The sequence below is a fragment of the Pelodiscus sinensis genome, chromosome 3, assembly GCF_052426305.1.
Source record: "Pelodiscus sinensis isolate ZL-2025 chromosome 3, ASM5242630v1, whole genome shotgun sequence".
NCBI classification, from domain to species: Eukaryota; Metazoa; Chordata; order Testudines; family Trionychidae; genus Pelodiscus; species Pelodiscus sinensis.
This window is the reverse complement of record NC_143054.1, coordinates 151,233,060-151,259,599: the sequence shown is the minus strand read 5'-3', so window position 1 is coordinate 151,259,599 and position 26,540 is coordinate 151,233,060. Positions and strand designations below refer to the sequence as shown.

The 26,540-nt window shown below is 43.6% G+C and overlaps 2 protein-coding genes across 4 annotated transcripts in view; one reads left to right on the top strand and one right to left on the bottom strand.

Annotated features, from left to right (window-relative positions):
• The window catches only part of PTPN14 (protein tyrosine phosphatase non-receptor type 14), a 188,278-nt gene extending 178,930 nt beyond the window's left edge, over positions 1-9,348 (top strand). Inside the window, exons 18-19 of the mRNA XM_075925194.2 lie at positions 2,121-2,284; positions 8,292-9,348. Of these exons, the coding sequence (XP_075781309.1) occupies positions 2,121-2,284; positions 8,292-8,420 (293 nt within the window). The 3' untranslated portion in view covers positions 8,421-9,348. The remainder of the gene's footprint in view (positions 1-2,120; positions 2,285-8,291) is intronic.
• Positions 9,349-18,236: 8,888 nt separating this feature from the next.
• SMYD2 (SET and MYND domain containing 2) overlaps positions 18,237-26,540 on the bottom strand; it is a 52,498-nt gene continuing 44,194 nt past the window's right edge. For all 3 annotated transcript variants that reach the window (XM_075925192.2, XM_075925191.2, XM_014580147.4), the window contains 4 exons: positions 26,273-26,393; positions 24,206-24,380; positions 22,216-22,324; positions 18,237-18,650 (listed from right to left, as the gene is read on the bottom strand). In XM_075925192.2, coding sequence (XP_075781307.1) covers positions 18,570-18,650; positions 22,216-22,324; positions 24,206-24,380; positions 26,273-26,393 — 486 coding nt within the window. In that variant the 3' untranslated portion in view covers positions 18,237-18,569. The remainder of the gene's footprint in view (positions 18,651-22,215; positions 22,325-24,205; positions 24,381-26,272; positions 26,394-26,540) is intronic.

Sequence of the window (26,540 nt, the reverse complement as noted above, 5' to 3'; positions counted from 1 at the left end):
TTTAGGGGAACTCAGGAAGAACTTTTCTGAATGCACCCTCTCCACCCAACCCCTGCTTTTAGAGACCTCTATCCTGTCCCCCCTCCGTCTCCTCTTTTCTAAGCTGAACAGTCCCAGTCTCTGTAGCCTTTCTTCATCTGGGACCTGTTCCCAACCCCTGATCATGTTAGTTGCCCTCCCCTCTCCCAGCCTTTCTCTTCCCCTCTCCCACCTCCCTTTCCCAGTCTCCCCCAGTTTTTTTCAATAAAGACAGAGTCAATGTTGGAAGAAACGTTATCTTTATTTTGTACATCAATAAGAAGGGGGACTAGGGAAGGGTAAGTGGAAGGAGGTGAGGGAGGAATGGGGTACGAGCCCCCGATGGGGAGGACTGGGCTGGCTTTGCGGGCTTCTGGGGGTGGAAGCTCTCCTGCAGCCCCCCAATTACTCCCTCTCCCCAGATGGCAGCCTGCGGCAAGTGCAGCCGGGCTGATGGCCGAGTGGTGTGATGTGCCCAGTGTGGGCACTCAGGGCACTCCAAGCCAGAACTTCTTTGCAAGCGGGGCACCCCTTAGAACTGTGTGTCCGGGGTGGGGGTCGGGACCCTTTAAGCGCAGCCCTCGGCTAGCCTGAGACAGCATCTCCATGCTCTAAGTCCTCCTTTTATGCCCTGCCGGCACTGCTTCCGGCCATCCTTAAGCCCTGTTCAGAGTCCACTCAATGTGGACTTGCTAGTTCGAACTAGCAAAACGCTAATTCGAACTAGTTTTTAGTTCTAGATGCGTTAGTTCGAACTAGCGCTGTAGTGTAGACATACCCTCAGAGATTCCCCAGGAGACCAGCATCAGGGAACGGAGCTGGCAGCCGGGGCTGGCTACAGAGGCCAGAGCCTTGTGGAGCCCATTGGCCCTGGACTGGCGGCAGAGCCTGGAAGCAGCAGAGCCCCCCAGTGGCCCCAAGGCTGTCCACAGAGCCTGGTGGGGCAGCCAAGCCCTAAGTAAAATGCACTCTTCTTGTATTGAACTGCAAGAATATGCAAAATATGGAATTTTCAGCTTTGCTAAGCAAGTGACTGAGGGTACTGGGGGTTAGCAATGGAGTTTTTACCCACTGCTTTAAGTTGGGCTACTCTATTTCTCCTTGTAGTTCCAAGCTTTTTTTTTTTTTTTAAAAAAAAGATGATTCTTCCAACATTCTACCCAGCAATTGGGAAACTGTAAAAATTGGAACCGTAGCTATTCATAGAGGGTATGATTCTCTATTATTGGAATAATGTTCTCCTGCCAAAATAGGTGTAAAATACCACCTCTCTGATTTCAACCATATTGTATACCCAGTTTGCACTAGTGGGAAGGACATCACATGGTGCAGTGCAATGTTGAATTAGGCCCAGAAACTTAATTTCCATGATTCATTTTATTCCTGCTAGAATAACCTTTGGAGGGACCAATATTTAGGTCAGAACCTGAGTGTCATTGTTGCTATTGTGTTTTCCCAACCTGCTGAGCCACTAGCATGTCAGAGAAGTTTATACTTTAACAAACCAAAAAACTCTACTATTTTGGAGAGCTTTACAGCCAGGCAAAAGCTCCTTATACTTTGCAGTCATGATTTCAGGAAAGCCACAGAGAATTGTTTAAAAAAAAAGTCCCAATTCTTCCTGAAAGACGAACCCCAAGAATTAGAGCCAGGGTTGACATTCTCACTCAATCTGCAAAGGGAAGGAAAGAAAAGGGCAGATGGATGTTCAGTTCCTATCCGCTACTGGCTCTGGCAGGTGGTAGTTTCTAGGGGACCTAGCTGTTGTTTTTGATCCCAGAATGTTAATAGCAGGAATTGCTGTAAGTAATGTCTAGAATCATCTGCTTCAGGGAACTGGGGATTTACAGAGGGGAAAACAGAATTTAATTTTTTAAAAAGAACTATTTAATTTAAGGGACCAAACTCCCAAGTAATAATTGATACCCAGCTGGTACTCCTTGGATTCAGGGCTGTTCAGTGCACAGTAGCCAAATAATTAGTGTCTTGTAGGAACTGTAAATTATTGTCACTTAAAAGAAAATTGACTTTCTCATACATTTTTTAACTTTTATGTGAAGCCATATAGGATTTTACAGCATAATTTGCATTTTATCTTACAGCCTATTTGGAGGAGATACAGTCAGTACGTCGCCATACGAACAGTGTGTTAGATGCTAGCAACAATTGCAATCCGCCAATTGTAGTTCACTGCAGTGCAGGTGTGGGGAGGACAGGGGTGGTTATTCTAACAGAACTGATGATTGGCTGCCTGGAGCATAATGAAGTAAGTAAACTTCCCCCTTAATAATTGCTTTTCTCTGAATAATTTTTTACATTTGTGTGGGGGAAATCTAGTCATAAAATACCATCCATTGCATTAGCGTACCCAGACACAGTGAGCCGAGATTTATCACCAATTTCTCTATAGCTTGGCCATTATGTATGTATTATTTGTTTTTATTATTTTAATACAGCACTGCTGAGATTGGACACTTTCCTCAAAAAGTTTGCAGTCTAAATTAAGACGTGTCTGTGTCTTAATTAATCAATCTGGAAACAGAACTGTGTAAAAAAAGCAGCTTAAGAGCCACTGGGGTAGTGAGCTGGCTTCTATACTGGTTTGGACAATTGATTTAGTTCCCGAGCTTCTATTGTCAGCATCTCTTTGCTCGCTGTCTCTCTCTCTCTCTCTTTCTCTCTGGCTTCCACAAAGGAACAAAGCTCAATTGTGAGTCAAAAAAATAGGAAAATAAGATAGATGGGCCACAGCCATTGTTATGAGACCTGTTTCACAGACTGGCCCTGTGACATAGTGGGGGTACCTGGCTGGTTTCTATGCTGCTGGCTCTGGGGTAACCCCCACTGGCTGCTGTGGGTACCACGACCCAGCAAAAAAGGATGAGTCACTATGCAAACCAGTATGGCCAGACACCCCCCATGGAGAGGAACAAAGGAAGGTGGAATGCTGCCCTGGCTGGGGGGCAGGACTGGAAGAGAGTTAGTTAGTTTCTGTCTGGAAGCATGGAGGAGACAGCCTAGGGAAAGGGGCTGGAGTTTAGGGGCCCTGTCTCCCCCATCTCAAAGGGGCCTGAGGCATCCTAGCCCAGCTCTGTGACCAGATTCCATCTGTGCTGTGCTGTATCCTGGAGAGGCAATAAACTTCCTCTATTCCACCGGCTGGTGCAGTCTGTTTGTGCCATTTTGGGGTGCAGGAGATGGGAAACCCCCAACGCGCCGTCACAGGCCCGATGTTAGAGAATCAACCACATAAGAATTCTAGTATATACCTACTTGTTCTGCTGTGTCCTTTGTCACTGGAGAACAATGCAGCATAAACACTTTGTCCTGAAGAATGTATGATAATGTAGAGTGCCAACAGGATGTAAACAGCTGTTGAAATTAGGGATGTTAGTGTTTAACCGTATTAACCGCTAAACATTAGCTTCTTGGTTAACCTTCTTGGTTAACCTTCCAGCCACTACCAGGAGTCCATGTTTAAAGCAAAGCATTTAACCATGGAATTCAATCAGTTACACGGTTAGTGATTTTTTTGACTTTTTACATCCCTAGTTGAAATGAAGGGGCTTCCTTGAGTGAACTGCTTGGAGACTTTAATGCATTGGATAGTTAGAAAAGGTAACTGAATGCAGCAGATGCTACATTAGAGACTTTATCCGTGTGTTGAAATGGAAAATCTGATACTGATGTGGGGGGCGGGGGGAGTAACGACAGAGAAGTGAAGTGACACTTTTCACTCGAGAATGTGTCCTGCCTAGCACAGAAGGGAGGGTGCCAGTGGACTTTGCTCCCCTTCATTTGTTGGGCACCATGTACTTTTCCCTCCCTCTTCACCAGCCTTTGGAAAATAATGGGATGGGGGGATTGTTGGCTAGTCACTCAAATTAAAAGGAAATGGCTGGCCTTGTGGCACTACAGCAGCTCGACACAGCAGTTGCCAGGTGGCCTCTAGAGACATGGGATACATTTACTCTTATGTAACCGTTCTGACTGCAGCTGGGCTACACCAAGGCTGAATTTGGTCCTGAATATTTTAGGAGCGCAGTGTCAACTTTTTTTTTTGGGTGGGAGGGTAAAACTTTGCATTGCTCTTGATTCAGCCTCACTCCTCCTCAGTCCTTCCCCCCCCCCCCCCACACACACCCTGACAGATAGAGGGATGCCAGCTGAGGTCTGACTCATGGCTTTTGAGCTAGCTCTAGAGATAATATGCTCAGTTGTTTGTTGAGAAGCGGCATTTCAAATCACTCTGTAGCAACCCCCTGCATACTAGTGGTGCCATAGACAAATATTAAACAACAATCATGCACCCCCTTTGGCCATCTTGGTGTGTCTTCAGCTTTGACAGGCACCTCTTCTGTGAGCAGAATAGTTTGGCATGAGTCTGAGCCTTTGAAAATGGAGCTCATAAAACGTTTGGGTGTGGGGATGGTCCTCAGGGCTCTGAGGAATGCTCAGCAAGGCACCAAGGGAATATAGAGCTCTCGGGAAGGGGAAGATTTTCTCTATTGACTTTAATTAAACTCTCCTTTCTCTGGATTATTGTATTAAAGCCAGATTTTAAGAGTTTTTGTTTTTTTTCTCAAGACCTGGTAACTTAAGAGGGGAGAGAGTTATCTAGCTTTACAGTAAATGAGTAGTTTTGTTTTGTTTCTTTCTCCCTAGATGAGCCATTTATTGTCAAGAGAAACAGGTTGGATATTCTAGTGATTATCGCATACTATACAGATAAAATATTTTGTCATATACAAAAACATTCTTCTTCTTTGAGCAATGTCCCTGTGGGTGCTCCACATTAGGACAGTGCGCTGTCACCGAGCCTCAGAGCGGAGATTTCATAGCAGTGTCCCTGCGGCCGCGTGCTATTAGGCTGCAGGCATCACGCATGCATGAGCCCCCCTCTCCCCTCCCACTCCCAGTTCCTTCTCTACCCCGAAACCACGGCTTAGGAAGGCCAGGATCCCGAAGTAAAGGGAGGAAGGGAGGGTTGTGGAGTGCCCACGGGGACACTCATCTTGAAGAACGTTAGTTACTATTGAGGTGAGTAACCTCCTCTTCCCAATTGTAAATGAGTTGAACTTTTTTCTATTTGTTTTGGAGCAGATTTATTTCTATTGACTCTGAAATAAAACTGCCTGTTTCTTTAGACTCTATATAGTACCTCCTTAAAGCGCCTTAACGCCTTGGGAATAGGGAATTTCTCACAGCACACCTTGGTGCCTTGGTAAATGGAGAAGCTGTTATTCCCCATTTTCCAGATGAGGAAACTGACACACAAAGTTTAAACATACCTGAATCTAACACTGGCCTGGCACTGGAACGTGAGTCTGTGACTCTTGCTGCAATGACCCTTATGTGAGAAAGATGTTTGTTGTATGGAAGGCAAAGCTTTTAATTCTGTGACTTACTAAGTATCATCTTTACAAAGCATTGACAGATGCTATGGTGGGTTTGAATCCAGAGATCCCCCATTCCTGGCATAAAGTGGTTAACTAAAGCTCTCCTGAGACAGATGGGGGACAGCCTGTTGCACATCCTTACAAGGGCAACAATAAGTTAGATGTGTGTGATAGGCTTAGTGTTATACACACACAAAATAGTTCTGAGATGAATCAAAGCCTGACCTGTGTTGTGATAACACAGAAAGTGACTGATCACAAAATGGTATTAGCCCAGTAGAAATCAACAGCTTGTCAGATGCTGAGTCTGGAACTTGGATTATACAGGTCCAGACTGGCTTGATGCCTCTTTTTGGTTTTGTCACTGTAGAGGCAAAGTCAAGCTCTGACATGGCTTATGTGACCTAATTGCTTTTCTAACCATCAGATTCCATGTTGAGGCATTATGTAGTTTAGCTGTGTAAAATAAACAGGTGCTATGCTCTCAGCTGCAGAGTTGAAAATAAAATGAAAATTCACATAATAATTTCTTCACTTCTTGGTACTTATGTGCCCTCTATAACTACCCTCTGGCTAGGGTTGCCAACCTTCCAGGTTTGTCCTGGAGTCTCAGGAATTAAGGTTAATCTTTAATTAAGGTTGTCATGTGACACAACCCCTAGGAATATGGCCAACCAAAATTGGCCATCCTATCTCTCGTAACAGTTCGTTTGCAGAACAGCACAAATATAGCTCTTCCTTTAAAGATCTGATTGTGTTCTCTGCAAACTGCCCAGCTGGGCAGCAATCTTGTATCTACAGTGCATGTCTTATCTCCGCTGTGGTGGCTCCAGCAGGGACGTTGTGTGGCCCTCTAAGAATCTATTGTGCTCACCCCTCTCTCACCCGTGACAGAACTTGTCAGGTCCACTGCTGGTGGAGTGGAAGCATCTCTGGTCTCGGAGACACACTGGCAGAGAGCAGGTAGTGGAGCTCTGGGGTGCCCCTGGTGCCACAGGAGCTTAGCTGAGGGGCCTGACTGGACTCTGCAGTGCACTCACGTGTACGTCCCTGCACACACACGCAGTACCCTTTTTGTACACTTCTCACCACACCCACAGCCCCCCTGCACACCCACACGCAAACCTCCCATACACATGGTGAGTACACTTACTAAGTTTGCAAATGATACCAAGCTGGGAGGGGTTGCAAGTGCTTTGAAGGATTGGATTAAAATTCAAAATGACCTGGACAAACTAGAGAAATGGTCTGAGGTAAACAGAATGAAGTTTAATAAGGACAAATGCAAAGTACTCCACTTAGGAAGGAACAATCCGTTTCACACATACAGAATGGGAAGTGATTGTCTAGGAAGGAGTCCTGCAGAAAGGGATCTGGGGGTCATAGTGGACCACAAGCTAAATATGAGTGAACAGTGTAACACTTGCAAAGAAAGCAAACATCAAGCAAATGTGGATTAGCAGGAGTGTCATAAGCAGGATATGAGAAGTCATTCTTCCATTGTACTCTGCGCTGATTAAGCCTCTGCTGGAGAATGGTATCCAGCTCTGGGTGTCATATTTAAGGAAAGATGTGAAGAAACTGAAGAAGGTCCAGAGAAGAGCAACAAAAATTATTAAAGGTCTAGAGAACATGAGCTATGAGCAGGATTGAAAGAATTGAGTATGTTTAATCTGGTAAAGAGAAGATTGAGAAAGGACAGGATGACAGTTTTCAAGTACATAGAAGGTTGTTACAAGGAGGAGTGAGAAGAATTATTCTTATTAACTTCTGAGGATAGGTCAAGAAGCAATGGGCTTAAATTTCAGCAAGGGAGGTTTAGGTTGGACATTAGGAAAAATTTCCTAACTGTCAGGGTAGTTAAACACTGGAATAAATTGTCCAGGTTGTGGAATCTCCATGACTGGAGATATTTAAGAGCGGTTTAGACAAACACCTTTCAGTAACAGCCTCGATAAAACTTAGTCTTGCCCTAAGTGGATGGCTGATGGGAGCTGACCCAATAAATTAAATTTTGATTATTTAAATTATCCATATTCCCAGCATATGACTTGTTAGGTCACATGACAAAATGGGTTAATTTTTGACAAGCAGAGTGTGGCTTTAGTTAGCAAGAAGCCTCCAGGCAGAGCCAGATGAGTACCCAGACATTTGAAGAGGCTGTTCAATTCAGTTTCCTGAATAACCTTTTACTACACACTCCATCAGTGGTACAATATGAGATAACAGAGATACACCAGGGTGACGTCTAGACTGGCATGATTTTCTGCAAATGCTTTTAATGGAAAAGTTTTCCGTTAAAAGCATTTGCGGAAAAGAGCGTCTAGATTGGCATGGATGCTTTTCCGCAAAAGCATCCGTGGCCAATCTAGACGCGCTTTTGTGCAAAAAAGCCCCGATCGCCATTTTCGCAATCGGGGCTTTTTTGCACAAAACAAATCTGAGCTGTCTACACTGGCCCTTTTGTGCAAAAGCTTTGCACAAAAGGACTTTTGCCCGAACAGGAGCAGCATAGTTTTTCCGCAAGAAGCACTGATTTCTGACAGTAGGAAGTCAGTGTTCTTGCCAAAATTCAAGTGGCCAGTGTAGACAGCTGGCAAGTTTTTCCGCAAGAGCAGCTGCTTTTGTGGAAAAACTTGCCAGTCTAGACACAGCCCAGATGTTTAGTATTAAACCCACTGAAGTAAGTGTTAAAACTGCTTTTTCCGAGTGTGTATTCCTTGCTGCAGTGTGAAAGGTAAGGCCAAAGCAAACTATGGTCATTCACTATAAATGAGTTCTATTTCTTCTTTCCTTACACTTAGTCAACGGAGGGTTCTGGTGACCTTTGGTTTAATTAACACAAACCTCACTCTTTGTCATGTTGCTTTGCAGAAAATGGATGTTCCAGTGATGCTAAGACAGCTACGGGAGCAGCGAATGTTTATGATTCAGACTATCGCTCAGTACAAATTTGTCTATCGAGTGCTCATCCAATTCCTACAAAATTCTAGACTTATTTAATCTCTTTAGAGGTCCCAGATGCAGTATTGTGGATTTGGCCTAACCTAACTGGCAAGACAGACCTGTTCTTTGACAGCACGTCTTTTATCATGGTGTGCAAATATTGCACTTGCTTAAATGGCCTCAAAAGTAAGAAGCCCTTGTTCTTCAATATAGAATACCACAAATTATTTTGTACACCGTAATTTATTTTTTGTGGAATAACTTTTGTAAATTTCTTGAACTTGTAAAACTTGTGGTTACATTTGAATTGACATGACTGATTTTTATTGTCGGGTATCCATAGGGAAGGTGATCCTCTGAAAGGGTGTTCTGTATTGTGTTAAATGTTTTTTTTAAATGAACAATTCTTCAGACACTGGGGCTTTTTTTCCCCAATAAGAACATTTTAGAGACAGTTTTGTGGCTTTCATCATGAAAACAAGACCTGTTAAAAGTAAGTTAAGACTCTGTAATGGGCCAAATCTGATAAATACAGAGAAAATACAATGCAGAGAAGCCAATACATGCATCTGTAAATGAATGAATGGAAGGATGGAAGCATTACGAAGTAAGGGGTATTTCAGGGAGAGATGTTGGAAGTGTGGCAGTATCCTCTGCTTTGTAGTGGTTTCTGTCATATTCAGGTATAATGGGGGTGTTTTTAGTACCCCCACTATACAGCATTGCTGTAATCAGGTGTGCAGAGCGCTTAGATGTTCAAAATTTGGCAAGAATTTCCATTGCAGCTTAGTGCTTGACAAGAAGCCATATTACAGCTTCATGATGTTTGCTAGTATCACCATCCTTTGATCCCTTCCTAGATAAAAAGCTGTAGTACTCTTGCCAGGGCCCAGATCCCAACCACCTTTTAGTTAATGGGAGCCTTTCCATCAACCTTAGCGGAGCCATGTAAACTAGTTTACCTGAAATAGTCAATGAAGCAGGGATTTAAATAATCCCCACTTCATTAAAATAAAAATGGCCACCACGCTGTGCCAACAATCAGCTGATCCGGCACAGCGCAGGAGTCTAGACGTGGATCAGTCAACAAGGGAAGCCTTTGTGGACCGCTCCTGTAAACCTCGTTTCACGAGGCATAAGGGAGCGGTCGACAAAGGCTTCCCTTGTTGACCGATCCGTGTCTAGACTCCCGCGCTGTGCCGGATCAAGTGATTGTCGGCACAGTGCAGTGGCCATTTTTATTTTAATGAAGTGGGGATTATTTAAATCCCTGCTTCATTGACTATGTCGGGTAAACTAGTTTACATGGCTCTGTCGACAGAGCCATGTAGTCTAGACATACCCTAAGTGCTCACAAAAATCTAACCCTTTCCATTGTTGTCACGAGATCAGATCCCAGTCACTTTATTCAGGCAAAGTGTGTCAGTAAGATCTAGACATCTCATCTTCATTCTCAGAGTTTTGTTTTCTGCACAAATCATTGTTTCAGTCATTAGATGGTTTACTTCCTAGCCCTCTGTACAATGTTATAGTGATCTGTGCTCTCTTACCTATATCCCTTTGTTCTGTTTAATGGGCTAGCTGGGTAGCATTGACTCATAAAAAAACAAAGCCACCATATCTAAGAAAACTTGATGGGTCAAATTCAGTTCCGGGGTAATACACTAAGCTCAGGGGAACTGCATTTGCTTTAATCAGGTCTAAAATTTAGTCCCATGGGACTGAGAGCTGTGATCTTGTAATGGAGTATTCACAAGTGTATCCCCGGAAACAAAGTCCACATATGTACATCAGCTGCAAGATCAGGGCCCAAGCAAGCTTTGCTTGAAATACCAGAAAACACTAGAAAATCCAGCCATAAATGTGGTTTCAGTCAAGGGTTTGCTTTAAATGTATGCTAGAAAGAAATGGATGAAAACACGTTTAGGCTACGTCTAGACTGGCATGATTTTCCGGAAATGCTTTTAACGGAAAAGTTTTCCGTTAAAAGCATTTTTGGAACAGAGCGTCTAGATTGGCACGGATGCTTTTCCGCAAAAGCACTTTTTGCGGAAAAGTGTCCGTGCCAATCTAGACACGCTTTTCCGCAAAAAAGTCCCGATCACCGTTTTTGCGATCGGGGCTTTTTTGCGGAAAACAAATCTGAGCTGTCTACACTGGCCCTTTTGCGCAGAAGCTTTGCGCAAAAGGGACTTTTGCCTGAATGGGAGCAGCATAGTATTTCCGCAAAAACACTGACAATCTTACATGAGATTGTCAGTGCTTTTTCGGAAATTCAAGTGGCCAGTGTAGACAGCTGGCAAGTTTTTCCGGAAAAGCGGCTGATTTTCCGGAAAACTGGCCAGTCTAGACACAGCCTTAGAATCCCCCTATAGTCACTTGGCAATACGTTTGATGGGCCCATTTTCAGTTAGTTTTGAGCAGAAAAAATTGAGCCTCAAATTTAAAAAGCCTGCTCAGGCCCTTGCTCTTACCTGACCTAGCTTGTTTAATGTATAAAACTGGATGAATTTCTGCCCCTTTGCCCCAAAATGACACAAGTTACTGCTGTCACTAAAGCATTCTATTTCTTTATCCTGGGCAGCCCTGACTCATTGTATAGTGTCCACCTTTCTTCAGACCTGGATAGGTACATGGTGACTGTAGGTGGATTTAGAGCCGTGCTCCCTAAATCCTTATCTGGAAACATCCAGAGTCGTCCAGCAAGCATTCTGCTGTGTGTGTGTCAGCTTTATAGGAGAGACAGGATTAAGGTGAAACATTGCACTAAATAAGGTCCCCACCAGCTGCTGCTTTTTCAGAACTTGCCTTGCAGATATTGGCAGCCAAATGTAAGCTCCTTTATTTGTTCTGATTCAAGCTGTTTGCCAAGTCCACATAATTGTTTTAAACAAATGTTTAAAAGCTCACTCCTACAAGGTTCTGAGTGCCCTCAACTTTAGGTGGGAGTTCAGGACACACAAAGACCAGAACCTCAAAGGTATTTAGATACTAAACTCCGATTAGGCACCTCAATAAATACCTTTGAGGCTCCAGGTCTTAGAGTCTTACTGATGTTGTCTGTGCTGGTACCTTGGAATTTAGAGTAAACTACTGGAGTGAAGACATAATGGCGAGAAAAGAAGACAGATTCTAAAAAAATCTAGTTAAATTATCTTGCTATTATGTTTAAGAATCAGTTGATTCTTCAGTCAACTTTAGTTTTCCTCTAATGCCTTCTGCCAGTGCCAACATCTCTCTTGTTAAATTAGCAGCAGCCATTTAAAGTCTTTTCAGTGGCATCTGCATGGTAATTGCACAGAGATGCTTTATATCTGGGAATCAGGCCAAGGAATAAACCTTGAAGCAAAGTGTATTAAATTGGTTATCTCGTTACAGCTTTTTGAATAATTTCCTAATCATGAATTAAGTTTGAACTCAGTGCTGTCAAGTTACATTGCTCCATTTGGACTGGAAAAGTAGAAATCAGAAGGGAAAATCATTTGTTGCTAGGTCATATTAGTCAGATATCTTGGCTGAAATGTATATGACTACTGCTACTTTCCATCTTCTGTAAGTATAGGAAAAAAGTATAGAATAAAAGCATAAATAGCTTCGTTAAAAAGGAAGAAAATTCAGCACCATTGTCATTACATGGCTTCTTGTAGTGCAAAGGCACATTGTTGATTTCTCAGCTAAAAATTACTTACACAATGGTACCAAAAGCCTTTCATTATTAGCAACATGTGCCTATTAATGAGTCCGTTAGCTGGTGACTAACAGCCACCTTCAATCGGCTACTAAAATGGTAGCTGGAGTCCAAGGTGATTCCCTCTTTCCCTTTTATTGAAATCGTGGTCATTTTAAACTTTTCATTTTGAAGTAGGAATAAGAGATCCTCCGGAAAAGGGCTTTATTCCGGAGGATCGCGCCAGTCTAGACGCTTTCTTCCGGCTTTTCCCCAAGCCGGAAAAAAAGCGGCGGCCATCTTTATTTAAATCCCGCGGGGGATATTTAAATCACCCACGGATTTCCCTATTCTGACGTTGGAAATTAACATGCCTCTTCCGGAGAAGGGGCCAATGTAGACGTAGCCCTAGTAAAGACCCACTAAATAAATGCTGAGGGCACCCCTGTTGACTGTGATACTCCTTGTGAAGGGAAGTCAACAGGAGTATTTCTCCCATCAGCCACCCGCTGTGGATCCTCAAGAAACCACTGTTTTTAAACCGCTCAAGAAAATCAATACAAAGTATGTCAACTCCACCTATGCAATTCACATAGCTGGACTTGTGTATCTTGCATCAATTTTCTCCACCAGCATAGACCTGGCCACAGTGTGATACAATGCTCTCTCGTGGATTGGAAATTAGTTAGTCCTTGAATTATATCCACTTGGGCATTGGTGAATTCATTAAGGGCTGAATGGGTTTCCAGTGTTAGTGGAATATACAGGCAGTCCCCGGGTTACGTACAAGATAGGGACCGTAGGTTTGTTCTTAAGTTGAATCTGTATGTAAGTCGGAACTGGCGTCCAGATTCAGCCGCTGTTGAAACTGACCAGCAGCGGCTGAATCGGACATGCCTGGGGCAGAGCAGCTGGAGTGCTGCTGGGTTGGTCTGGTAGCGCCGACCCTCGGCGCGGCGGGACCAACCCGGCAGCACCCCAGCTGCTCTGCCCCAGATGTTCCCAAGTCAGCAGCTGCTGAAACTGACCAGCGGCTGACTACAGGAAGCCGAAGGCAGAGTTGCTCTGCCCCAGGCTTCCTGGAATCAGCTGCTGATCAGTTTCAACAGTGGCTGAATCTGGACGCCTGGGACAGAGCAGCTGGGGCGCTGCCAGGTAGGTCCCCGCAGCGCCGCACCTCGGCACTGTGGGACCAGCGCGGCAGCCTCACAGCTGCTCTACCCCAGGCGTCGGTGAGAAAAGCCTGGTCTGCGGGGGGGGGGACACTAGCTGCGCCCTCCCTCCCAGCAGACCAGGGTGATGCGGAGCGGCTTTTCTCACCGCGGAGGATGCGGGCAGCGGGACCCCTAGTTCCGCAGGGGGCACTTCCCCCCAGCAGACCAGGGAGAGGCGAAGCGGCTTTCCTCGCCGCAGAGGACGCGGGCGGCGGGACCGCAGCGCGCTTCGGTGGTCCCGCCGCCCGCGTCCTCCACGGCGAGAAAAGCTGCTCTGTGTCTCCCTGGTCTGCTGGAGGGGGGCGCTAGCTCCACGTCTGCCTGGTCTGCTGGGGGGAAGCGCCGCCAGAGGCGGCGACAGTGTGGGAGGCACCCCGCACTAGCTGTGCCCCCTCCACCCCGTTCGTAACTAGGGTTCCGACTTAAGTCGGACTGACGTAACCCGGGGACTTCCTGTAGTCTTGAGCCTTTCATACTAAACCTGATATAACTTTGTATTGTAGGTTGTACTGGAACATTCAGTTCACTTTACTCCATTCACAGGGGTCAAATTTTGTTTGATCCCTTTTGGATTAAGAGGATAGCAGGCTGTGGTATTCGTTCACTAATTGCACCTTCCATTAACATAGGCCAGACATTTGAACCACATGCATTGATGGAGACTTCTGTTAAATTAGCAAGGGCAGGGTTAGGAAACCTTTTTTGGGTCAGGGGCTGCTGACCCACTGAAAAATCAGTCAGGGGCCACACACAAGTGAGAAGCAAATTAAAAAAAAACCACCCTCACTGATGTGGCCGTCAAGAGAGAAGAAAGACATTCCCCTTGCACACTAGAGCCTAAGGGGGCCCAGCCTAATAGATAGCGTGTGCTCCAGCTCTGCGGGAGGAGGGCAGTAAGGGGGCTGGAGCACCCCACCTGCAGGCTCCCATAGGCTGGGGGGAGGCGGGGAGCTCTGAGCCTCAGGGGACAGATCCAGGCAAGCTGGCCCCCAGGCCTTCGGTTCCCTACCCCTGACCTTGGTGTATTTAAATCCGTCAAATATCATTGTATTTGCTGAATTTTAAAAAGTTGTATTCGTTGTATCTAAATGAACAGGAGCACAAGTTGCGACGTGTAGAACAAGTTGGAAATGGATTACTAATTCTAGGTGCTTCCACAGCATGCAGTAGTTCTTAACACTCTGATATAGGCCCTTTTCAGGACGTCCTGGTAACTTCCCTTAATCTGACCCTAGTGACAAATAGTATCTTCCTCTGTGAATAGCCCGGGGCCAGCACTCATTTAGAATCAGGGGTATTGCTTGCAAATGAAGATGCTATTCACTGGAAACAAGAGAGGATTATTTTAAATTTCATTTTCAGTGCTGAATGAGCTTGTCAGCGTGAGAGATTCTAGTGTGAACAGGATGAGGCTCGCTGGACCACATTCTTACTGAGGCAGAGAGAGCATCTGCAGTTCCCTCTGCATCAGTGGGAGTTCTTAGTGCTTGACCTCTCCTAGCATTTCGAGGGGAGTTTAAATATTGACTTCAATGAAACAAGACTGGGCTCATAATTGGAGAAGAGAGGATGGCTTGACTAAGTATGCTGGACTCAGAAGCTTGAGGGTAAATTCTTTTAGGAAGTGTTGCTTAACCTTTGTCTGATCAATACATTTACATAAAACAATGTATGTGTCAAAAATAGAAGTATATCAATCCAATTCTTCCAGCAACTGAAACATCACATACAGTACCTGAAACCACTATGAAATTCCCCAGCCTCTCCTATATTTGCCAAATGATCACTATTTCTTTGTATACAAAGGATACATGTTGTATCTGATGCACATGCAACTCCCGTTGTGTGCTTTATAGGCACAAGGAACTGTAGGATTGTGTACTGTGACAGCAAACTGAAATTTAACAATATACCAGCAGCGCTAAAACATCCCAGCACCGTTTTGAAATAGTGGAAATAAAATTAACATTTTTAAAACAAATACAATCTTTAAAATTTGCAATTGAATTTACTTGTTGGTATTCACCTATCTAGTGTCACAGGTTCAGCACTCCTTAAGACAGATAGTCCAATCAGAATGTGGTGCCTGAATGAGGAGGAGCAGAACTGATAAGAGTTTAATCACTGCAGTTTTTCTTGCAAAGATTCATTTTGTTGCTGCTATTAAAAAAAAATCATTTTTTTCAGGAGTACGGGATCTTTCAAAAAAGGGTTTTATTTTTGTGTGATCCCCATCTAAACAGCCATTTTTCTTTCAAAAAGCCTTGTTTCGAAATAACCACAGCCGCCATTATGCAAATGAAGCATGGGAAATTTAAATCCTGGCTTCATTTGCAATTTCAAAGTGTCTAATTTACATCCCTTTTTTGAGAATCAATACAGATTTTTCGAGAAAAGGGATGAAGTTTAGACACAAGCCTAGATGTTCTATTTAACTTCAGTATTTCAGTGCTTCCTTTTTGGTTTTGTGCCACAACTCTGTACATTACAGTTAAGTTCAAGACAATGATTTAACAATTTCTCAGCCTCATGGTAGACAACAGAGGTCAATTCTTTCCCCTGCTTATTTAATATGAGTGGTATCTGATTTTATACTATCAAAAGTCTTTTAAAAACTATGCATGCTATTTTATATTTTACTGTATATTATTCATCAGTACATAAGCTTATGCTTGTCAGTTTTATCTTGTGTATAAAACTGAATACTTTTGACAGTATTTTTGCACTGTTTCTCTTCTCTTTATAAAAGCTATTTGGCATTAGTTGACTGCAATAACTTTTTTTTTTTTACATCTTTCACTGCCTTTGTGTAAATAGTTTCCTCTATGCCTTTTTAGATATGAGACTCATGACTCACTTAATCTTTTTTTTTTTTTTTTTTTTAAAGCTGTTTATCCATTGTATTCATAGTATGCAATAAACATTTTTTTTCATGCCAAGGAAATCCACTTGTTTTCCTCCTTGCCTAACTTGAGGTTTTAAAACTTGCTCCTTTCAACGTAGTATTTGAGCACCTCTGATGTTTGACAGGTTTCTGCTGTGTGAGGTAGGATTGTAAACAACAGTGGTGATTATCAACATAAAATTCTCTCACTATAATGGGTATTATCGAAGGGCTTGTCTCTATAGCACCGGTGATTGATGCTGAAGTAATCGATCAACCAGCCATCGATTTATTAGATCTGCTTAGACAAGATCAATCAATCAATTTGAGTGTTCTCCCATCAACACTGATACTCCACCAAGACAAGAAGAGTAGCCAGCGTCAATAGAAGAGTAATCCCCATCAAATTTACTGCATGCAAGATGCTGCAATTATATACATTGATAGCTGAAGCACTGTAGAATAGATCAATGTCAGGAGTTACTGTAGATTCAGCCAAAGAGAGGTACTGTAACAGTTCCTGGAAGTGGTCACACTGGATTAGAAATTGCAAAGCCTAGAGCTGCAGAGAGAAGCAGGCAATTGTGTGTACCTTTTTCTGATAGTTTTGTTTTGTTTTTGTTTTTTTGGAAGAGGCTTTTCCGAAAATTGTTCCATGTACACTGGGCCAAATTTTGGAAAAGCCTCTTTCAGAAGAGCCCTTCTTCCATGAGGGAGGAGAAAGACAGGGCTTCCGAAAGAGCGCATCTGCTCTTCCGCAAAAGAAGTGGAAGAGCAGACATGTTTCCTGGTATCCTGGAAAAACCCTGTAGTGTAGACATAGCCTCAGGCTATGTGGATTTTTCTGTAAATTGATGCCTGGTCTATCCTGCAGAGTTGGCTGACGTAAGGCAGCTTATGTTGACCTAACTGCGTGTCTTCATCAGTGGAAACTATATTTTAGTGTAACTTGCCTCCTACCGTAACTTAACTCCATGTCTATGAGAGGCATAGTATGTAGGTTGGCACTCAGCATAGACAGTGTTACTTACACAGTTAAATCAGTGCACATGCTCCTGGTGAGGATATGAACTGCTGACAAAGAATATAGTGTAGACATGAAAAAGTGGATTTAATTACTGCAGTGGCTATAAGCCAATTAATTTCTCAACTTAATTTTGTAATGTGGACTTTTGGAATGAACTTGGAAAACTTGATATGCTTAAAAGTCTCAGGAGATAGCCATTTAAGTTTGTAACTTTAAAAACAACAATGAAGTGGGATAGATTAACATATATTAGGGTATGAGTTTTCATGGGTATATAAGATGCCACAGGACTGCTCGTTTGTGTATTTAGTCTTTCCTACTGGAGAAACAAGCCAGCTTACATGGTGTGGAGCACAAAGGCAGGCAATCAGCTCTGGAACTGGGGGGAAAATCAAGGCAGCAGCTAGTCTGAAGCCAGATTAGGTACAATGGGTTCCTCTACAAAATAATTACCATTCTGGATTTCTCATGCCCATTCTCCAGGTTGTAAAAATGGCAAAGTATGTTTATCTCCCTACTTGAATCACTTTAAATATTTAAATATAAGCTGGAAGCCCTGATCTTAGAGATAACGAACCCCCTTTAATCCATTCTCATTAAACACAAACCCCATGTTTCAACTTGAGTTTCAATAGCAGCAATTTATGGCATCTTCTTTATGGAGACCATCCTTCAGCACATTCCAAACCCATGGAACTGAAAACCTAGTATAGATTAAGGGCTAATGTAACACCTGTGACAGAGGGTGTATGCTAGCTTATGCCCTGAATGGACAAAGAGTAGAAGCTGTTGTTGTGTAGATGCAGAAGCTGCTACTCTGCCTACATTCTGAGTTGAGGTGACATTGGGGTGGGAATACACAACTGTTCAGCACAAATGAAGGGAGCCAGGGGCCATCAAGCTCTCTTGGACAGAAACATTGAGATTCTTCCTACCATTGTATTTCATTTCATTTTCAAAGTCCCCAAGAGAAATACCACAAACAAGGGATATAGAGAAAGTGGTTGCTTTCAATATTTAATTATTCAGAGAGTTAAGCAAAAGTTTGTCTCAAAATTATGGCAACCAGAAAGCGAACAGGTCCATGAGGCTGTACCATTTTTATTTACTCTACCAGCTAATACATTAACATTTGCAGAGAAAAAAAAAGGTCTTTTCTGCACATGAGCTGTCAAAAACAAACTATGAAACCCCATAGCACTTGTTTTCAAAAAGCATTTAAGAATTTGTAAAGGCTCAAGCTGTTTTGCACAAGCCTTAGAAAATGCAAGATGCAAGGCGCAACTGCTCAATGTTTGTCATACCACTTATGTTACAGCAGTGCTTTCATATAACAGCAATTTTCAAAGCATTCTTGCAGATATCCTAGCCAGGCTTTTAAATAAAAGTAGAAGGGTTGCATAGATTCAGAGGCTCAGTGGTCCTTGTATTCATTTTTGATCTCTGAAATATATGGATGATCTTTCCCATGTGCGACTTCCATGATAGCAATTGCCTGTAAAAGGAAAAAGTATTCATATAATTGATTCATATTTAGCACTAGGCTAGAAGAATTCTCCTCAGGGGTGTGAAACAGTCTGACACCTCTTGCTATTATCCCTTTAAAGTTATCTACCCCATAGGAAACCATTCAAATTCCATTTCCTAGAGTAAGGTTTGCATTCATACCACACCTTTCATCCTGAAGGATCCCAATGCATTTGTCAAAACCCTATACCACTGGAAAAGCTGTCTGCTGGAAGGTAAAAAGCTGCAAGCTAGAGAGCAGGGTAGCCTAGGATATTGTAGCAGATGCTCCAGAGAGAGATGTGCTCAGCTCCTATCCTATACCAATGCTAAACTGCCTGACACCCAATTTATTTCCCTCAGCAAGTCAAAAGTGCTTCAGTGATCAGAACTGGGGTTTTAGAGTGAGATTTAAAGGAGACTATCCATGTAGGCTATGGGTTTTTCTGTTGCCCTCAAGTACAATAAAGAGGATACAGAAGACAGACAGAAGTGGAGAGCATAGGTATGTGGGTGGAAACAGCGGAGCATGTAAGACCAAACTTTGCCAAAGATCGCGTAGCCAACAGTTTTCAACAAAATCTACAGACAGATGCCATCTTCCTGGATTTGATGACTGTTTCTGACCCGTTGGCACACAGGTTCTCTGTTGAAATTCTCTCAAGTGGTTGTGCATTGGGTGGTCAAAGTAGCAGAGCTCTTCCTCCAAAACAGAGTCCGCCCGGGCAGTATCACAATTCCTGGAAGTTGTCAGGCTACCAGTCTTCTTCTTGACTCAGGCCTTTCATTAATCCCGGTCAATGTACTTATCAATCAACATGCCAGCAATACTCTGGCACATCTATGCCGACCAGATCTGTAGCAGCTATCAAGCAGCTTCTAGAAAGGGGCCAGGTCCTACATGAGGCTATTATGTTAGTAGCAGATTACTATAATTGACAGAGGCTGCATCCAAGCTTTTCCAGTTTCTAGAGTACGGTATTTTATCTGCATAATGTAAGTGCATGTCCCAAGTTATTTTTCTTAACTGACCAATGACTGCAGGATAACCCAAACCCTGTTTACCTCAGCATGACACTGGAAGGTCATCGAGGTATTGCAACTACTTGAAGACAACAGCCAAAGATAGCGCACAAAGCAACTTGCACAGACAACTGTCCCGTTCAACCTGGGACACTTAGGCTACGTCTACACTGTAGCCTTCTTGTGGAAAAGCTTATGCAAATGAAGCTCAGCATGCAATATCACCGCACTTCATTTGCATAATTAATGAGCAGCCATTTTTGCACAAGAGGCTTTTGCGCAAAAAAGAGCCGTGTAGATGGCTCTTCCTTAGGAAGAATGGCTCTTGTGCAAGAGGGGTTTTTTTGCACAAAAAGGAGCCATCTACACCGCTCTTCTTTGCACAAAAGCCTCTTACGTAACAATGGCTGCTCAATTATGCAAACGAAGCGCGGTGATATTCCATGCCGAGCTTCATTTGCACAAGCTTTTCCACAAGAAGGCCACAGTGTAGACGTAGCCTTAGAATATCAGACTAGGGTTGTAAAAAAGGTCTTTAAAAAGTAACAGTGTAACCATTACACATCCTAGGAGTTTAACTGTTTTTGGCCAGGTCTGACTGTGGCGGGAAGGATGGTAGAGGGATGCCCCCATCACTCCTGAGAGCTGCCTGCAGATCCCACAGCATGGGTTGGCATTTGGCTCACCAGGAGCCAGCATGCACTGGCAAAAGAGTTTAACCATAGCAGAAACCTATAATCTGATGCTTGTAGGTTAAAGCCTTACATCCCTACATCAGATCTTGCCTTCTGCTATTCAGCAGCAGAATACTGTGCTCCTGTCTGGTGTTGATATACACATGATTACTAGGACTTCATGTGCAACTCTGCTGCTATGGCTGCTGATGCTTAGTCACACAGCTCCATCCCATATTTGCCGTGAGGGGACCTCCATCATACTCCTGGCCAAGATCAGTGAGAACAGCAACTTGCCTCGGTAGCTGCCAGTGCACCTGTCTCCTAGACACCCTTTCTGATCATGTATGTCACCACAGGACATGACTGTGGTCAGTGATGACTCATTAATCATTTTATTGTCACTGAGCCAACCACCTGCTCACCAGGTTTTGACCTGCCAAAGCACCTATGGTCATTCCTGAACTGGGTTTGAAAAGAACAGGGTAAAAGGGAAGCCAATCACTTCACTGTAACAACCAGTGATGTAGTTATAGTCAGATTCTGACAGTTGTGTATCGTTGACAAGCGTCCTCTGACTTACTTTGACAGTGGGCTACCAGCTCTTCACCTGGCTAATGACAATCCTAGCAAATGGCTGGGCTCCATGTGCCTAGGCTGAGATACCATGGAGTAAGAACTCACATCATCTTAGAAGCCATTTTAGGAGGGAATGCTGACTGGGAGTATCCCCTACTCGGTTTGGCTTTGGGAGATTTACTTTCCACCTGAAAAGCAACAATGCCCTCGGCATTCCCATTTCACTCACTGGATGAAATCGGAAGATCCCGTCTGAGCTATTTCCAAAGAGATACTGCTTTGTTTTCTGATAGGTTCAAGATACAGCCCCGCTCTCTGGGATGCTTTTGCCAGTTTCCTCCCGTGTTCTGGGAGGTTATTTTTGGAAATGACGCATTAAAAAATTATATAGATTTATGTTGGGCAACTGCCTACCACCAGATTTACATACACTTTGTATTCTGACTGGTACCAGATTTTTGTAGCATTCATCACCATGGCTGGATGTCTCCATTAATACTGCCTCAAGCCTATCTTAACTACAAGAAGCATCTACAAAAATCAGGGAAGTCCAGAGAAATAAAAACAAAAAGTCATCAAGGTTAAGGAAACTAAAAAGGTATTTACTTATATTCAAGAGTGAACACAGCCAAAGACAAGAGTAAGAAAGTATCATGAAACACACTATAAATTAGTAACAAGAGGGAAAAAAAATCAAAGCTGAAAAAAATGTGATGGGTTTGCTATCCGATCATAATCTAACTATTGTATGTACTAAGCATTCAACCCACATGATGAAAATGAATCTGCCTCTATCCTATTCCAGAAGGAGTGAGCCAGAAACATTTTTAACTCCTCAACAATCTAAAAACCACAAAACTGAAGTGTGTGCAGCTTCACAGGAAGATTGGAGGTGTGTGGTGGAGGGAAGATGCACAGTTTGTGAAACAAGCAGGTAAATAAAATCTAGCTGCAATGGAACTCTGACCTAATGAAGGGAATAGACAGGGAATGCAACATACTGTCCCATTTTGATTCTGAAATATTGAGGTCCATTGTGAAAAAGATCTCCTTAGCGTAACAGAAAGTGAAATGATGAAGCAGTAGCTGCAGTTCATCTTACATATATAACCCTCTCCTACTCATACTGACTGAAGGAACGTATAGAAAAGCAAGTAACTAAACACAAGGCACTGTGCGTTTTCTAAGAAGTGATTCATTGGGCAAGAAATGGTTTAACATTTCAATGAGTACATGCCTAGCTAAAATGCTATTGATCCTGGGCAAGGGTGGGCATACCTTTTTTAGAGCTTTCACTCCAGCAGTTCTGTTTTCAAGTCCCATATAAAGTCTCCCAAGCTTCAGCCACATGGAGGCAACATTCAAAGAGTATAAAGGATAATGCTGACTGTGAAAGAAAGACTCTGATGAATCAGGTTCTACAAAAAAATTTGCAGCATTCCCCCATACTGCTTCTCTCTGCCCTGGCTCGGAGCACAAGAAGCTGACCTATTCAATCCTTACACACATTGTTGTGGCTGTCACCAATTGTTTGTGGGATGCAGACACAAATAGAAATTGGACTGAGACTACAACATTCATTTCACCCACCACAGTTCGCTGAACCACCATCAGATGGCAGGGACTTTCAGTCACTGGATTTAATCTGGCCAACTAAGAGAAGGCTCTGTCATTGCCAGTACCCCAAGCCAGTCCCTCCCCTAAGCACGCAGGAGTCTTATTCCAAAGGCACACTGTCAGCACCGAGTGTACATGCGGGACAGGGGGATACAGAATACATGTTTTGAATGCAGCTCTGAAGTTGCAGCAAATTGAACAACAAACGTCAGGAGCTGGGTTCAGCAGCCAATCTGGAATGCCAGGCGCTGAGCCAGTGGAAGCTGGGCAAGTTGCAAGGATGATATTCAGCCCCCAGGGAGAATGTGCTGGCTCGCTCTTGCTCACAGCTCCCTGGCAGCTGATCTAGGGCTTCACACTGGCATGCAAAGGGGGAGGCTCACTTGCACTCCCTCAGCTGGAAGGCAAGTTACCCCTTCAGATGAGAATTTCCCGGGGAGACCTGTGGCAGGGCCAGACCCATGCATGAGGAGAGACAGTCTGGAACAAGCTAGGTAAGCATGGCCCAGAGAAAGCAGCCAAACAAAGGAAATTCTTTCTTTTCTTCTCAAAGGAAACATTGGGGTGGCTCATGATTTGCTTGCACTAACCCTGTCTCCATGCAAGGGACTCAACTTTTGCACATGTGCTCAGGCTCTTGCTCCAAGGGAGTTGCACCCAGGAACATCCAGCACTTAACAAGCTCAGTCTTGGAACCATGAGGGGCCAAGCTCAGCCCCCCTCTGTTGCCCAGTCCATTCACTGGGAAAGGAGCCTTGTTTTAGGCCATTAATCAAGGGAGCCCTGGTCTACACTAGCAAGTTGTTTTGAAATACCTTCCCCCCCTCCCCCCGATTTCAAAACCACAAGCAGAGCGTCCACACTACCAAGTCCATTCTTTCAAAATAACAAGCTGGTTATTTCAAAATCTGCACTCCTGCTTTCCTTAGAAATAATGCTTATTTCAAAATAGTTATTTTGAACGAGCAGAAGTGTAGATGCTCCACTGCTGCTTTTTCGAAGTAGCTTCTCCCCAGAGTCATTCCAAGTAATCACTTCCCAGTGCTTCCTAGGGCTCTAATTTGAGGTAGCATGTCCACAATAATGGAGCCTAGCTCGGCCTAATTTCAAGGCTCCACCATAGTGGGGGCACCTTATTTTCATTTTGTTATTTCAGGAATTATTTCAAATTTAGTTATTTTGAAATAATCTCCTAGTGTAGACCTGCCCAAAGTGACAGCTGAAACAAACGGACAGGAAGACTGGAATCTCTGTCAATAGGCAAGGGCCAGGATATTGAACTACCGTATCCAGAAAGGGTTAAGATTAAACATTATTCTTTGGCAAGCAATCCGCACGATAGAGATGGTTACATTTCATTAACTAAGCAAGACTGGTAGAGTCACCAAAATAAGGAAAGACATCGGGATGTAAACAGATCCTGCGATTCTGTGGCAGGGATTAGCAGAAAGCCGACTATTGTTAATACTTCGGTCCTAAATCAAGTAAACGTTATCTGAAGCGGGTCCTAAACCAGTTACAATATTCACTATTGTGCAGTGCATTTAAATACAATGTGGAACCAGATTAAACAAAACATATGAGCTGGCATCATTAAACGTATGTTCAATTTACTGCATTATGTCATTAAAATAAATGCTCCTAAGTTTACCTATATGGTTTGATAATTTTTTGCCCATAGCGCAATGCACCATCCCAGTCTTGCATGTACAGACAGACTCCCATGGCCTGATACATCATATGCAGCATGTAAACATTATTGTCTTCAAACACGGAGCCCATCTTTTCCAGGCTAAGCTCACAAACCTCCAGTAATTCACTGGGGGGTACAGTGGAGTCAAGGAACACATTAAATGAGTGGTTTCCAACAATAAACTTTGCTATATGACTTGAGGATACTCATTTTATGGTTGCCCATTACAGAATGGTTTTGAGAAGCCTTTAAGAACGGGTCTTTGAAAAAGGACTTTTAAAAATGGGATCAAGGAGTTCCAGGTCTCAGCAACTCCAGATCAAGTGTGTGCAGTTTGCATGGGTTGTGTTTTCCCATCAGTCCTGAAAACCCAGCCTGGAAAGCAGCGTGGTTTACTTGCACCAGTGCTGGTGTACTCTGGGGCAGGAGTGGTGGTTGTGCAGTGCAGCATGGCAGCAGCAGTAGCTAGAGAAAAGTGGCATTTCTTACAACAATTGCAGAACTGCATCTGATTATAGGAGGCATAATAGTTGCACCTCCTGTTTCAAAGTCTCTCCTCTAAGGGCTTATACATCTTCTGCATAAGATCTCACAGCAATGCTTCAACGGTGAGGTTGTGTCTACCCTACAGGGTTTTGTCGACAAAAGTGGACTTTTGTCGACAAAACTATACCTGCGTCTACACTACCACGGAGTTCTGTCAACAGTAAGTCGACAGAATGTGGCAGTTTTGTTGATGGTGGTAAACCTTATTCTACGAGGAATAATGCCTTTTTTCGAGTTTTGTCGAAAAATGGCGCTATTGCATCCACACTGTGCTTTTTCAAAAGAGAGCATCTAGACTCTTTGTCAAAAAAGTGGCTTTGTCGACAGACCTGGCTATAGTCTAGACGCTCTTTTTCAACAGAGGCTTTGTCAACAGTATCTGTCAACAAAGCCTCTGTTGACAAAAGCCTGTAGTCTAGATGTACCGAGTGACAAAAGTTCTTTCTTCCACCTCCAAAAGACTAATCACAACCATTTCACAAAGAGCTTGGGCCTACACTAGGGCAACGCATACGTATTTGGAGATGAGAGTGCTCTTCCATCTAGGGATGTCAACGACTAGTTGACTAGCCGATAAGCATTTGCTTGTTAGCTAGTCGGCACATTAGTTGACTAGTCATTTCCCCCCTATGCTGCCTCTATCAGAAAGAGGCAGCAGGGAGGAGGAAAGATGGGGGGAGGGAGAAAAGGAGGTTCTTCAAAGTGGCAGCGTCATGTGGAGTCTGGGTTCAGCAGGGGAGTCTCCAGCTGGCCCAGGCCGCATATAGCGTTTCAAAGTGGCAGTGCCTCATGGACCCTGGGGTCAGCTTGGGACTCCCCACTGACCCCGGGCTCCATGCGGTGCTGCTGCTTTGAAATGTCACAGGGAGAACCTTGGGGCTGTTGCTACATTTCAAAGGCCAAGGGGCCCTTATCGCCTAATCAAATAAATAGATTTATTAGCCAATAAATCTAAATGTAACATCCCTGCTTCTGTCCCTAGAGCATTTCAGTACTTGTGACTACAGACATCTAAGATGAAATCTTGGCCTCATGGATGTCAGCAGTAAAACTCCCATTGAATTCAGTGGACCGGGAGTTCATCCTTTAACCTCCTTTTTAACACTAGTGGGTGGGAACTATTTTGGCATAGCACACATTTTAACATCTGGAGTCTCTACCATGCCAAGAGGCAGTGTGGTCTAGTGGACTGAGCATACCCTAAGGTACCAAGAACACCAGCGTTCTAATCCTGTATCTGTCACACACTTGCCAGTTGGCCTTGCAATATCATTTTCCATGCTCCAGTTCCTCCAAGGGATAAGACAGTACTTGCCTCCTTCCCAACGGCGTTGCAAGGATTAGTGCTTGAAGAACTCTGGCATTGCTCACACTTCTCTCTCTCTCACACACACACACCCTTTTGAGAATCCCAAGAGGGTTTTTTTTGGTTTAAAAACTAAGCCATCAGGGACAAAAGAGAGGCAAGGCAAAGGATATATTTGTAGTGTTTGGCTCTTCTGAATTCCTCAATCACATTTCGGGCATATTTGATCATGTCTCGGACAGTTTCCGCTGATGGAGGTTCATTCAGTTTGCGGGTTTCCAATTTATCTTTGTCCTGAAGGAAGCAGATAAGAGTTACAAATGCAATCCCAAACCTCATTGGGCAAAGGCACATCCACACACAGAGTTTAAAAGCTACAGAAAATTAATAAAATAAAAAGTCTGATTGGTATTTTAGGCTCCCACAAAGAAACTTCTGAAA